This window comes from Eptesicus fuscus, chromosome 8, assembly GCF_027574615.1.
Source record: "Eptesicus fuscus isolate TK198812 chromosome 8, DD_ASM_mEF_20220401, whole genome shotgun sequence".
Lineage (NCBI taxonomy): Eukaryota > Metazoa > Chordata > Mammalia > Chiroptera > Vespertilionidae > Eptesicus > Eptesicus fuscus.
Window position 1 is genome coordinate 81,843,808 of NC_072480.1, and position 10,790 is coordinate 81,854,597.

General features: G+C 57.4%; 1 protein-coding gene across 1 annotated transcript; it reads right to left on the minus strand.

Annotated features, from left to right (window-relative positions):
- Window positions 1-5,541: 5,541 nt before the first annotated feature.
- ZNF703 (zinc finger protein 703) lies at window positions 5,542-9,850 on the minus strand. The gene is made up of 2 exons (XM_008146183.3): window positions 9,380-9,850; window positions 5,542-8,398 (listed from the first exon to the last, which is right to left on the minus strand). Exons 1-2 carry the CDS (start codon window positions 9,620-9,622, stop codon window positions 6,869-6,871), a joined length of 1,773 nt encoding a protein of 590 aa, XP_008144405.1. The 5' UTR covers window positions 9,623-9,850; the 3' UTR covers window positions 5,542-6,868.
- Between the last annotated feature and the right edge of the window lie 940 nt (window positions 9,851-10,790).

Below are 10,790 nucleotides of genomic sequence, written 5' to 3' on the forward strand. Positions count from 1 at the left end.
GCCCTCCATGATTTAGGGGAAGTCACGAGGTTTCTTTTTCTGAATCTTCCACATTTGCCATCCTGATAGGAACTTTAGAATTGTGTATGACTGGGGGCCAGTGACTGAGCATTCTGACCAACTCCGACCCCTATAATGCTTTACTCTTTAAACATTTTATAAACTCATAGAATATTTCAGTTGGAAAGGACTTAAAGACTATAGGGCTCAAAGACTTCATTTCCAAAATGGGAAAGAGACTCAGAGACATCGAGAGTGACTTGCTCAGGGTCCCATAGCAATTAAGTTTCAGAACCAGAACAGAACCCAGTTTCCTGACTCCCATTTCAATGCTCTTTCTACTGTACGTACAACGACAGGACTTTCTGGGACAGTCCTAAAGTTCGCCAAAGTACTTAGGCCTCTTGGTCTCCATTTTGAAGTTTATAAAATATGGTCACTTAATTTTTTCTCAGCCAGTAGTTCAAGTTCTTAAGAGAGTTTTCCCAGTTCGTCTGTGATCCAAATCCACTGACAGCTTTTCCTGTTTTAGGAAGTGGTAATAATGCTGGTGACACGCCCCCACCCTGGGAGAACTTGGAAAGGCACTTCGTTTAGGAAGAAGTACAAACCATTTCCACGCCTGGAACGCTCGCTCTGTGGAAGGTGCAGCTGCCTGGGGAGGGCGGGGGGAAGAAAATTCGGATGTGTTGTTTACAACATTAGTGAAGCCTGTTCCTTGAGAAATGAAAAGTACGGGCTCAGGGGCTCGAAGTTCCAGCCCTCTCACCACTGTGGAATGAAGGCCTCATCCATCTTTCCAGCCTGGGAGGAACTGGGGAGCCTCCCAACCGGCTGGAGCTCCCATGGGAAGGTCCCCAACATCAGCCCCAGTATGTTAGCCCCCACCCCCTCCAGCTCCTGCAGCCGGACCATCTGATCTGCACAAGTGGCACCTTATTATATCCCGTCCTATTCTCCATGGTCCGCACAGACGGATTTAGCCCTTTATCAGATCAGCATAAATGCACTTATATAGAATGCTCCCTTGCTCCCTGTCTCATGGGTATGTCCCCTCTCCCCCAAGAAAAATGGGCAGGAATTTGGTCTGAGTTTTCTTCTGACTCATGGCATCCAGCATTGTGCTGGGCATGTCATGGGAATTCTGTACATTCTGTTTGCTGGGACGACTGACCGCCTGGACTGCAATCCCAAATACTGGGGTTCTATTTCCAAGCTGCCATTTCTCTGTTTTGGTCATCAGATACATCATTTGTCAAAACATAAACCGTACAAGTGGAAAGAAGTAGCTATCACTCTTGTAGTCCCCCCACCTCTTTTTAAAAGTTGAAATCACCCACTGGGCTCAATCAATTTCCTGCAAAGCCCCTGACCTTGTTCCCACCCCGGGACCAGGGGGGTTGCTTCGGTTTTCTGTTTTTGCCTGGCCTTGCCCCATCAGTCCCCTCCCCTTCTCCCCCTCCCCCGCTCTGCTGGGTGCCTTTCCTGTGCTTGGACTCAGTGGCTGACAGGTGGTTTGGGGGACTGGGGAGAGAATGGGGGCATGCTGAGGGTTACAATAGGGCCGGCTTTGTCCAGGCGCCATGGTGCGTCTCCACTGACCTTGGAACTGAGTGACTGGGGACGACCCAGGGGAGGCAGTTTCCTTCCCTCTCTGGGCTGCAGGTTTTTAATGTCTTCTTTGTTGGTCTGGGCCCCTGGAGATTGAACTGAAGGCAGAGACTTGGGGCTGCTCCCTCCCTCCCGGACAAAATGGTGCATGCTTTTCCTGTTTAAACAGGGCGCAGTTGTGAAGTGCCCTGACTTCGCACACACCAAGGCCCAGCAACGGCTGCAATAAATCAATAGGAAAATAGAAGCTGCCAGTTAGACTAAACAAGTGCATTTGCAAAGACGGCTAGCCCTCATTAATCACTCTGACAGTCCTAAAAACACATTTCCCCTTTAATGACTGTATTTGGATAATCAGTGCTTTTTCCTCCTCAGTCAGAGTTTGAGTAACAGACAGCTGGTGTTATTACAGCTATTGGGGAGGGAGTGCTGGGATTAGGGTTGAGGGAGAGCCGTCCACTGGAGGTCTCCGCAAAGGGGGCTTGGCTGCAAAGCTGTTGTTATGTAATAATGAGGGGGAAGCTTTGTGCTGCCATTGATGGCTCCTGGGCAGCCATGTGCAAGTCCCCCCCAAACCTTGACACCCACCTGCATTATGTGAGCACAAAAGCCTCATGTTGGGTTTTATGAGCCTTGGCAGATTTCACGGGGTGGGAGTGGGGGTGGGGGTGGGGGGGGGCAGGGGTTTCTTTGGTAGTGAGGTAAGAAGATGGGTCGGTGTGACTTGGCTTTGTTTCTTTTAGGTGACTTTGGCTTTCAGGAGAAAGTTTGAAACCCAGCACATTCCTCTTTATAAATGATGTAACACATTAATGCACAGCACATTATGAAAATGGTAATTCAAACCCATAGTGCGCCAAATTAAACCATACATTATCAGATGCACTCAACCATCTATTTTACAGAAAGACAGGATGAATGAAATCAAATCAAACAGGAAACTGGAGTGCAGCTTCCCCTACAGAATGATTAATAAAGCCCAGAGCCAAAGGACTATTTTCAGACGAGGGCCATGGTAACCCAGACATACATTAGGAAGGAGTTAGTTCAGATACTGAGAGGCGCATCACAGGCTGCTGCGCAGGACCAGGCAGTTATGGCCTAAAGGTGGTGATGGACCCCTCACCCCCTCACCCCGACTTGGGCTACAGATTTCTTAGGAGGTGGGTTTGTGGGGGGGATGATTGTGAAGTTAAAAATGAACAATCACGAAATTCTCTTTGTGTCAAACCTGTATCTGAGGGTGAGTCTTTCCCCTCACTCTCCTCCCTTCCTCCCACAGCTGCCCACGAGGCCACAAAAATAACTAGGCAAGAGGTGTGAAAATGTGACCTGGAGCCAGGAACGTCCCGCGTCTCAGGTTCCAGCTCTGTGGCTCCCACCCTTCCCGGGGCCTTCGGAACACAGGCCCACTTCTGGCGCCTGGGAGAGATGAGGAGGAGGAAGGGGAGGAGGGCTAGGACGAGAAGAAGGTGGAGGTGATTCTCAAAGAAGAGTTGCTGGCTGAATTAATTATGGAAATTAAACGGTGGGGAATATTATCTCTATTAAAACAGCAACTTTGTTTAATGAGAATTTAGCTACTAACAGCAACAAACTCCCCGCCAGCTAATTAAAACAGCCACATTTGTTAGGAATGTCACCCATTTCAGGGGTGAGAACAGGGACACTCCAGACTACAATGCCTACCTTTTGTGGTCACAATGGAATGTGGGGCAAACTTTCTGGTCTGAGGAGTGTCTAACCTGCATTCTCAAACCTCACTGTCAGCCAAGAAGCTATAGAAAAGCTGCTTTTGCTCTATGGAACGTTTGCTATTGGAGATACCGAGTCTTCCTTTTTATGGAAGGAAGTTACCCCCAAACCTTAGTCCCAACAAGAGGAGGCAGATGGTCCTTAGGTAGGGAGGTCTGAGGACCACAAAGTTTAAGGAAGAGAAAGCTTAAGTCCCCCTGCAGAGGGAGCAATTTCCAGCAGTTTTAACAGGAATTTAAAAGGTACTGAAGGAGCTGGGCTGGTGTGGCCCAGTAGTTGAGCATCCACCCATGAACCAGGAGGTCGCCGTGTGATTCCCCTGTCAGGGCACATGCCTGGGATTCAGGCTCTATCCCCAGTAGGGGGTGTTTAGGAGGCAGTCGATCAGTGATTCTCATCATTGATGTTTCAATCTCGCTCTCCTTCTCCCTTCCTCTCTCTGAAGTCAATAAAAACACATTTAAGGACAAAAAAAAAAAAAAAAAAGGCACTGAAGGAAAGAGGGGGACTTGAGAGAAAAGGAAGGTGGGAAACCACCAACAGCAAACAAAACAGAGAAAAAGGAAAATTAAAGCAAGTCACTACGCTTCAGGTTTCTTACAGGTTCAGGCCAATGTGAACTCTGAGAAATCCGGTAACAGCGATTCCCCAGGAGAAGCCTGAGCTGGTGGGGGGTGACTTCTCCAGCCCAGTCAGCTTTTCCCTGATGCCAGCAGCCCTGGTCCTTCTCCAGGGACACACTTAGGTTCTTAGGGTGTCCAGCACCCACAGTTCCTGCAGAAGAAGGCTGAGGTTCTCTTGACCAATGAAGGAATTTTTCCCCAGAAACAAAGATAGAGGTGCGACCTCCCCGCAAACCCCAAACAAACCCTACAAAAACATCTTGCGCCGAGGTTCTGCCAAGTACGGAGGGGATGACGCCCAGTGAGGCCGAGGCCCGCGCTGCCATTCTCTAGCATCCCTCCCGCCCCTCCGCACTTGACCTCGGGCCTACAGATGTTTCAGAAGCACAGTTTGTTATTGAACTGCCCAATACATCTCATTCCTCAGGAAAAGCAAAGCAAAACAACACCATAGCCACAGCAGGTCCCAGAGCCGCGCGGTGCCGACGCGGAGGAGTGCGGCCAGGAGGGGGCGAGGAAGGCCATTGTGAAGTGCATTCAACAGGTGGCCCCGGCCGCGCTGGGCGCCAGGGGTCCGACAGCCGGAACCTGCAACCTGCGCGGGGCGGCCTCGGCGGGCGTCCCCGGCTCGGGCCCCGGGAGCCAGTTAGCCCCAGAGAGGACGTGGCCCAGGCCCCGCCTTCCCACCCCCGCAGCCGCGCGCGCGCGTCCTCTCCTCCGGCCTCGGGGACTCCCCGCGCAGTGGGAGGCGCCCCACCCCACCCTCCTCCCACCATCCTGATAAACAGCACCCCACCCTCGCCTGCCCGAGGATGAAGTCTGTGTCAGTCGTGCGAGATCAAGAAAACAGGGACCCAGAGTGACTCCAAGGTCCCGAGTAATCGCCCTGACTTCTCAGCAAAACCCGAACCCCGTGGAGGAGTCTCTGGGAGCGCAGATAACTGGGATGAACTACCCGGCGCTGGCATTAGGGAGCCTCCCAGCCTTGCGAGGCGCCCCCGTCAGCAGGTGCGTTTACCCTTTGGTTTCAGGTGTAGGAAGGCGTTGTCAGTTAAGAGGAAACCCTCGCCTTTAGCGTGGGAAGAGCCTACGGTGCCGTCGGGGCAGGCGCCAGGAGCTGCCTGCCACCAGGTGGCGCCAGAGGCACGTCGTCTTTGCTCACCCTTAGGCCTGGGACTGGGTTGCCTGGCCGGAGCCCTCGGTGCTGGTTCCCTCACAGCCCCTCTAACCTCGAATCGAGGTCCAGAGGAAAATCCACATTTACACACTCTCCACCCTATCCCCAGGAAATGTTAAGGCCTTTGAAGTGAGGCTGGGAGGTAAATAACCAAGTGGAAAAAAAATAAAGGTGGTTTTATGTAATTTGTAATGCGCTGGCAGTTTTTTTTTCCTCCCCCTTTTCTCAAGGAAAGACATTAAACTTGTCCTTGACCAGAAAATCTGAGAAGGAAACCGTAAGGTATTTTAAACAAGAATAAAAGAAGGGCATCTGCTTAGGTATCTGGAAGTGGGGTGGTGGGTGAGGCAAGAGAGAAACACACCACGGTGTGAATATAGCCAAGTATTTCATTTATTAACAAAATAAGTCTTACCAAGGGAGAGCTCTATTCATCCCAGAGAGGCCCCGCAGCCTCCCCACGATGCTGCATTAAGAGAAGGGGCGGTGTGGGGAGAAGACCCAGGGCCCAAGTCTTCAATCCCAGTCGCTGAGGGAGCCCAAGGAAGTCCCCAACTTTGGGGAATCTGTTGGGACAAGCCTGGGAAGGGGTGAAGGGGGCTATTGCGATCTGTATGCTCCCTTACTGTACAATCTCCCCCCGACGGAGCTAAAAGGTTGTACTGCCCACTGATAATGCCACTGGTCTGCTTTGGAGGGATCTAGCAAGGATCGCTGACGCCACCCCCCACCGCCAGGAGAGGGACCACTGCCCCAATAACGGAGAGAAAAACAATGACTATAAAAGCACTTTGCAAAATATAAAAAGCAAAGTTTCATGCCGGCAAGGCCTTCTAGGACTTTTAATTGAATAAGATGAGCCCTATAGGACCACACCCCTCCTCCCTACCCAGCGGGCAGTGTTTGGGGTTGGAAGAGTCTGGAAGTAGGGCTCTGTCCAAGGCCCCTCGGGTCCCTCTCTCAGGGCTCTCCATACTCAGAGCAAGGTAGGGAAGAAAGGCTCTAATTTTGGGGGCCAGGGCAAAGACCAGGGACCCTAGGAGGAGAGGGTCGCAGGAGAGAAGTCACAGAGTAGAGTTCTGGGTCAACAGAGGCAAGACCTCCTGCCACGAAGGCCCCTCCCCGCACCCTCCAAATACGTTACAAAAAATATCTCCTCTCTGTTACTTGTACAAAGGTAAAAACAGAACCTCAAATGGAAGAAAATGAGGGAATGAAGGGGAACAAGGGGAAAAGGGGAAATGTAGTTTTAATGGTTAAGAAGCATGCAAGAAACTCCCCAGGAAGGGAGAACAAAACAAAGAGAAGAACCCCAGAACCCCAACTCTCCCTCTTCCCCTAAGACCAAACCAAAAAAAAAAAGAAAAAAAAAAAAAAGAAAAAAGGCAAAAGGAAAACAAATGAAAACATATCTAAGAAAAAGAAAAAAAATAAAGGAAGTGGGACGGGGAGCATGTCGTTACTTGTGTGATTAATATTATTTGGGGGAAAACACAGACTTTTTGCATACCATTGACTCGTGTGGGCCGTTAATGCACTTATATTCCCAGCTTGTAAGCTAACATTATAGTAAATAAATACACAGTCCGGTGGGGAGGGTCTGGGCGGGGGAATCTGGCAGGACAAGCAGTAGTGGAGGTTGCAGCGGCCAGGCCAGGAGGCTGGGGGAGGGTCAGGGTGCGGGCGGGAGGAAGAGCTGTAGTTACTGGTATCCGAGCGCCGAGGCTGAGGCTAGTCTCTGTCCGTACAGCGCATATGGCGAGTAGTAGGGTCCGGCTGTGGGGAGAGACGGCATGGCCAGCCCCCCAGCTGTGGATAAGTGGCTCTTGCCGTAGGGGTGGTACCGGCTTAGCCCCAAAGTGTGTGGACTCCGCAAGGACAGCGATCCGGGGCTGCCCGGGGCGGAGGGCGGGGGGAGGTGCAGATGGCAGGAGGCGGCGGCTGCGGCGGCTGCGGCAGCGCTGCCCAGGCCCGAGGCCCCAGGGTAGGCGGCCAGAAGTTTCTCCGCGCCGGGCAGGGCCGTGTGAGTCCGTAGGTGGCTGAGCAGCTCCTCTGAGGTGGCGAAGCGCTTGTCGCACGGCCCGCTGGCCGCTACCCAGTTGCAGCTGTGCGGCAGCGGTTCGTTCTGCAGCATGAAGCCGTAGGTGTAGAGGGGGTGGCCTGGGAGCGCGGCCTGGGCGGCGCTGGACGAGAGTGCGGCGGGCTGCAGAGGGTGCCCGGGGTACACCAGCGGGTAGCCGCCGGCCTTCAGGCTGGGCCCCGCTGGGTCGTGCGCGCTGCAAGTGGAGCAGCTGGAGCCGCCGAGGTGCGAGGCGCTGTGGTAACCTCCCAGGCAGTAGGGGTCGCGGCACAATCCCTGCAGGAAGGAGGGCGGGGAGGCCCCGGTGAGGGGGCTCGAGCTGGGGGGCTTGCCTGGTGGCAGGCCCAGGCTCCCCGACAGCTGGCCTCCCACGAGGCCAGACTTGCTAGGATCCAGGCCAGGCACGAACTGGGAGGGGTAGCCGGCGTAGGCGCCCACGATGGAGCCGTGGTAGCCGATGCTGGACGGCGGCAGCGGGAAAACCGAGTGGCCGGGTTTGTAGGGGGACACCGGTGCCACGTGGCCGGCCCCTACCAGCGCCGAGGGCGGCTCCGACTTGCGCCCCGAGGCCCCGGCGTCGGCACCGCCGCCACCGCCACCGTGTGTGCCAGGCTCCCCGCTGCTCCCGCGGCTCACAGACACAGCCTCCGGGCTGGGCTTGGGCTCCTGGTCTTTCTTGTCCAGCTCCCCGCTGCCGCCATTCTTGCAGTCAGAGTGGTGCGGGGAGCCGCCCCGGGAGCCACCCGGCGACGAGGAAGACGACGATGCGGAGACGGGCGCTCCATGCGGGGGGAAGGGCGTGCAGGCGGCGCTGGGGACCCTGAAGCCCGCCTTGTCTCCCGGGGACAACGAGGAGGAAGAGGAGGTGGAGGACACGGAGGAGGAGCCGCTGTCTTTGCGGGAGTCGCCGCTGGAGCCCTTGGAGTAGGGCTTGAAGCTGGACTTGTCCTCCACTGGGGAGTCCCCCAGCTGCTTGAGCACCGCAGACGCGGAGGCAGCGCCCGAGGCGGAGCGGCCGGGGTCCTTCTCGGCTCCCAGCCCGTTGGCTGCCGCCGCCACCGAGTTGAGCTTGGACGAGGGCGGCGGGTCCGGCTTGCCGATCTGCGAACAAGTCTGGGCCAGCAGCGCCAACGGACTCTTCTTGGCGTCCAGCTGTGGGAGACAGCGGCAAGAGGGGCGAGAAGGAGTGAGGCTACCAGACCGACAGAGCCAGCCGGGTAAGCGGGGGTGCCTAGGGAGCCGGGTGGGCACGGAGGGAGAGAAGGCCGTGGGGAGAAGTCCGAGAGCGCCCGGTGGGCGGCGCAGCTGGGCAGAACTGCGCTCCCCCTGCTCGTCGCCCGTTGGTGGAATCCCTGGCCCCACTGGGTCCCAGAGCGCGCCACAGGCCCGGGGGAACGGGGCAGTGCAAGGGGCCCACCAGAGGCCCCCGCGGGCGACGGTGACGTCTCTGGAGTCGGGGCTGTGACTCGCCCCCCTTCCCTCTAATCTCCCTGTCCTCTAAGCGCAGGGAAAACTTACTCCGTCAGTTTGGGGAACTTCGCTTGGGACGGGTTTCCGGGCGGAGGGGCGGCGCGGCGCGGTCAAAACCCGGAGAAGCGCATTCTAAAGCCTGGGCTGCCGCGGGCGCGCTCAGCAGTCCCTCCCTCCCTCTCCCGGGAGCGCACCCAGGGAAGCGGGAGGAAGAAAGCCTGGGCGTCGTGCGCTCTGAACCGGATGGGACAGAGGCGGAGTGGGACGGGCGCGATCCGGGATTCTGAGAGAACAAACCCGGGTGGTGGTGGTGGTGGTGGTGGCGGCAGGAAAGACCCAGGAAAGATCATCTCTGGCCTAGAAACTGGGTGCCGGAAAAAAGTAAAGGACCTAGTGGGAACGCCAAGAGCAAACCCAACCCGAGAGAAAACCCGTAGCTCCCTCCGAAGGGCGAGCATGGAAGGGGAACCTTTCACGGAGAAGCCTGGGAGAAGCGCATGGGCTCTGAAAAACCTCCGTTCTTGGTCCCTCCTCACCCGGTCCGCCAGGGTGGCCGGACCTGAGCGTCGCGCCGAGGACGGGGCGCAGGGAGCGGGGCCGTGGGCCCGGCAGTGGTGGGCGGCAGGGGAACGGCGCAGGGCGGGCGGAGACCGAGGCACTGACCTCAATGGGGCTGACGGGAGTGGAAGACAGCGGCTGCAGGTACTCCGGGTGCAGGAGGTGGCCGGTGTGAGCGCTCAGCATCTTCAGGACCCTGATAGGGAGCCGGTTCGCTTGGCGCAGGGGGTCCGCCGGGGGCAAGAGGGACACCGCCGCCGGCACCGCCGGCCTCTTCCCGCCGCCGCCGCTGCCGCTGCCGCTGCTTTCGGGTGTCCTTGGGTTAGATCCAGCGGGCGAATCGCTCATTTGGAGGAGGCAGCGCCACTGGGGGGGGCGGGGAGGGAGGGGGAGCACCGGGAGGCGAGCTCCCGGGCGGGTGGGCTCGCTCCGCAGCTTGGAGCGCGCGGTGCAGCAGTCGCCGCGCTTCCACCCCTCCTCCACCGACGACGCCGCCGCCGCCGCCGCCGCCGCCGCTAGCCCGGGATCGCAACACAAAAACCTTCGCCTTCCGCGAGCCGCACGTCAAATAGCCGCGATCGGCAGCCACACTTCAAAGGGATCGCCGCACCCGCCCAATCGCAGCTCTCGCCGGGACCCCGGGGCGGGGAGAGCGGCGGGCGGAGGCCGGCGCCGCCGGTGGGAGGGGAGAGCCTTAAAGGAGCCTCGCCCTTGCGCCGCCGCCGCCGCCGCCTCGGCCTTTACCAGCCGCTGTACTCCTCCCCTCCCCCCCAACTGGGCCGCCCTTGCCCAGGGGGCAGGAGGGGGTGTTCCACAGAGGACCAGACTTCTCCGGGATCCCGGGTTCTGCGCCCTATTCTCCGCTGTCTTTCCTGCCGCTCTTTCTCCTCTTTTCCTTCAAACTACCGGGGCGGAGGTGCTGGCGGGGGTCCTCACAGCCCGGCCGTGGGTGTCTGGGGGCGGAGGGGGAGGGGAGGGGATTGGAGCGCAAGGCGGTGGCTCCCTCACTGCCCAGTCCAAGCCTCTCCCGAAGGCAGCCTGGGGGCAGGCCGCGCCTCTTGAGCCCCAGCCCTGTTCCGGCCCAGCTTGGGCTCTGCTCGGGTCCAGTTCTATTCCCCCGAATTGGCTTCTCCCGGGTGTGTTCACCCGGAAGCGCCCGAGACTCAGAGGCATCCCTGGTTCTCGGGATGCGACGTCAGCCGTTCCAACAACTTTGAGCCCATCCTGTCAGAAGCCTGCAAGTCTGAGGACTCCCTTCCGGGGTGAGATGGCTGCGAAGAAGCACGGGGTACCCGAGGCTGTGCGCGCCGCCCGGACGCTCCTGGCGCGCGGTGCCTGCGCATTGATTTATAGGGTCGGTGTTTGAGTTGTTTCAGGTTTCTTATCGTGTCCTCCTGTTTAGAGGCGTAAAATTCCCTCACTGCACTGCCCCTAACTGCTATTTTTTTCGGGGTGGGGTGGGGTGGATCTGGGATCACTGGATACCTCCAGTATCCCAGAGGAGGTAGGGAATCTC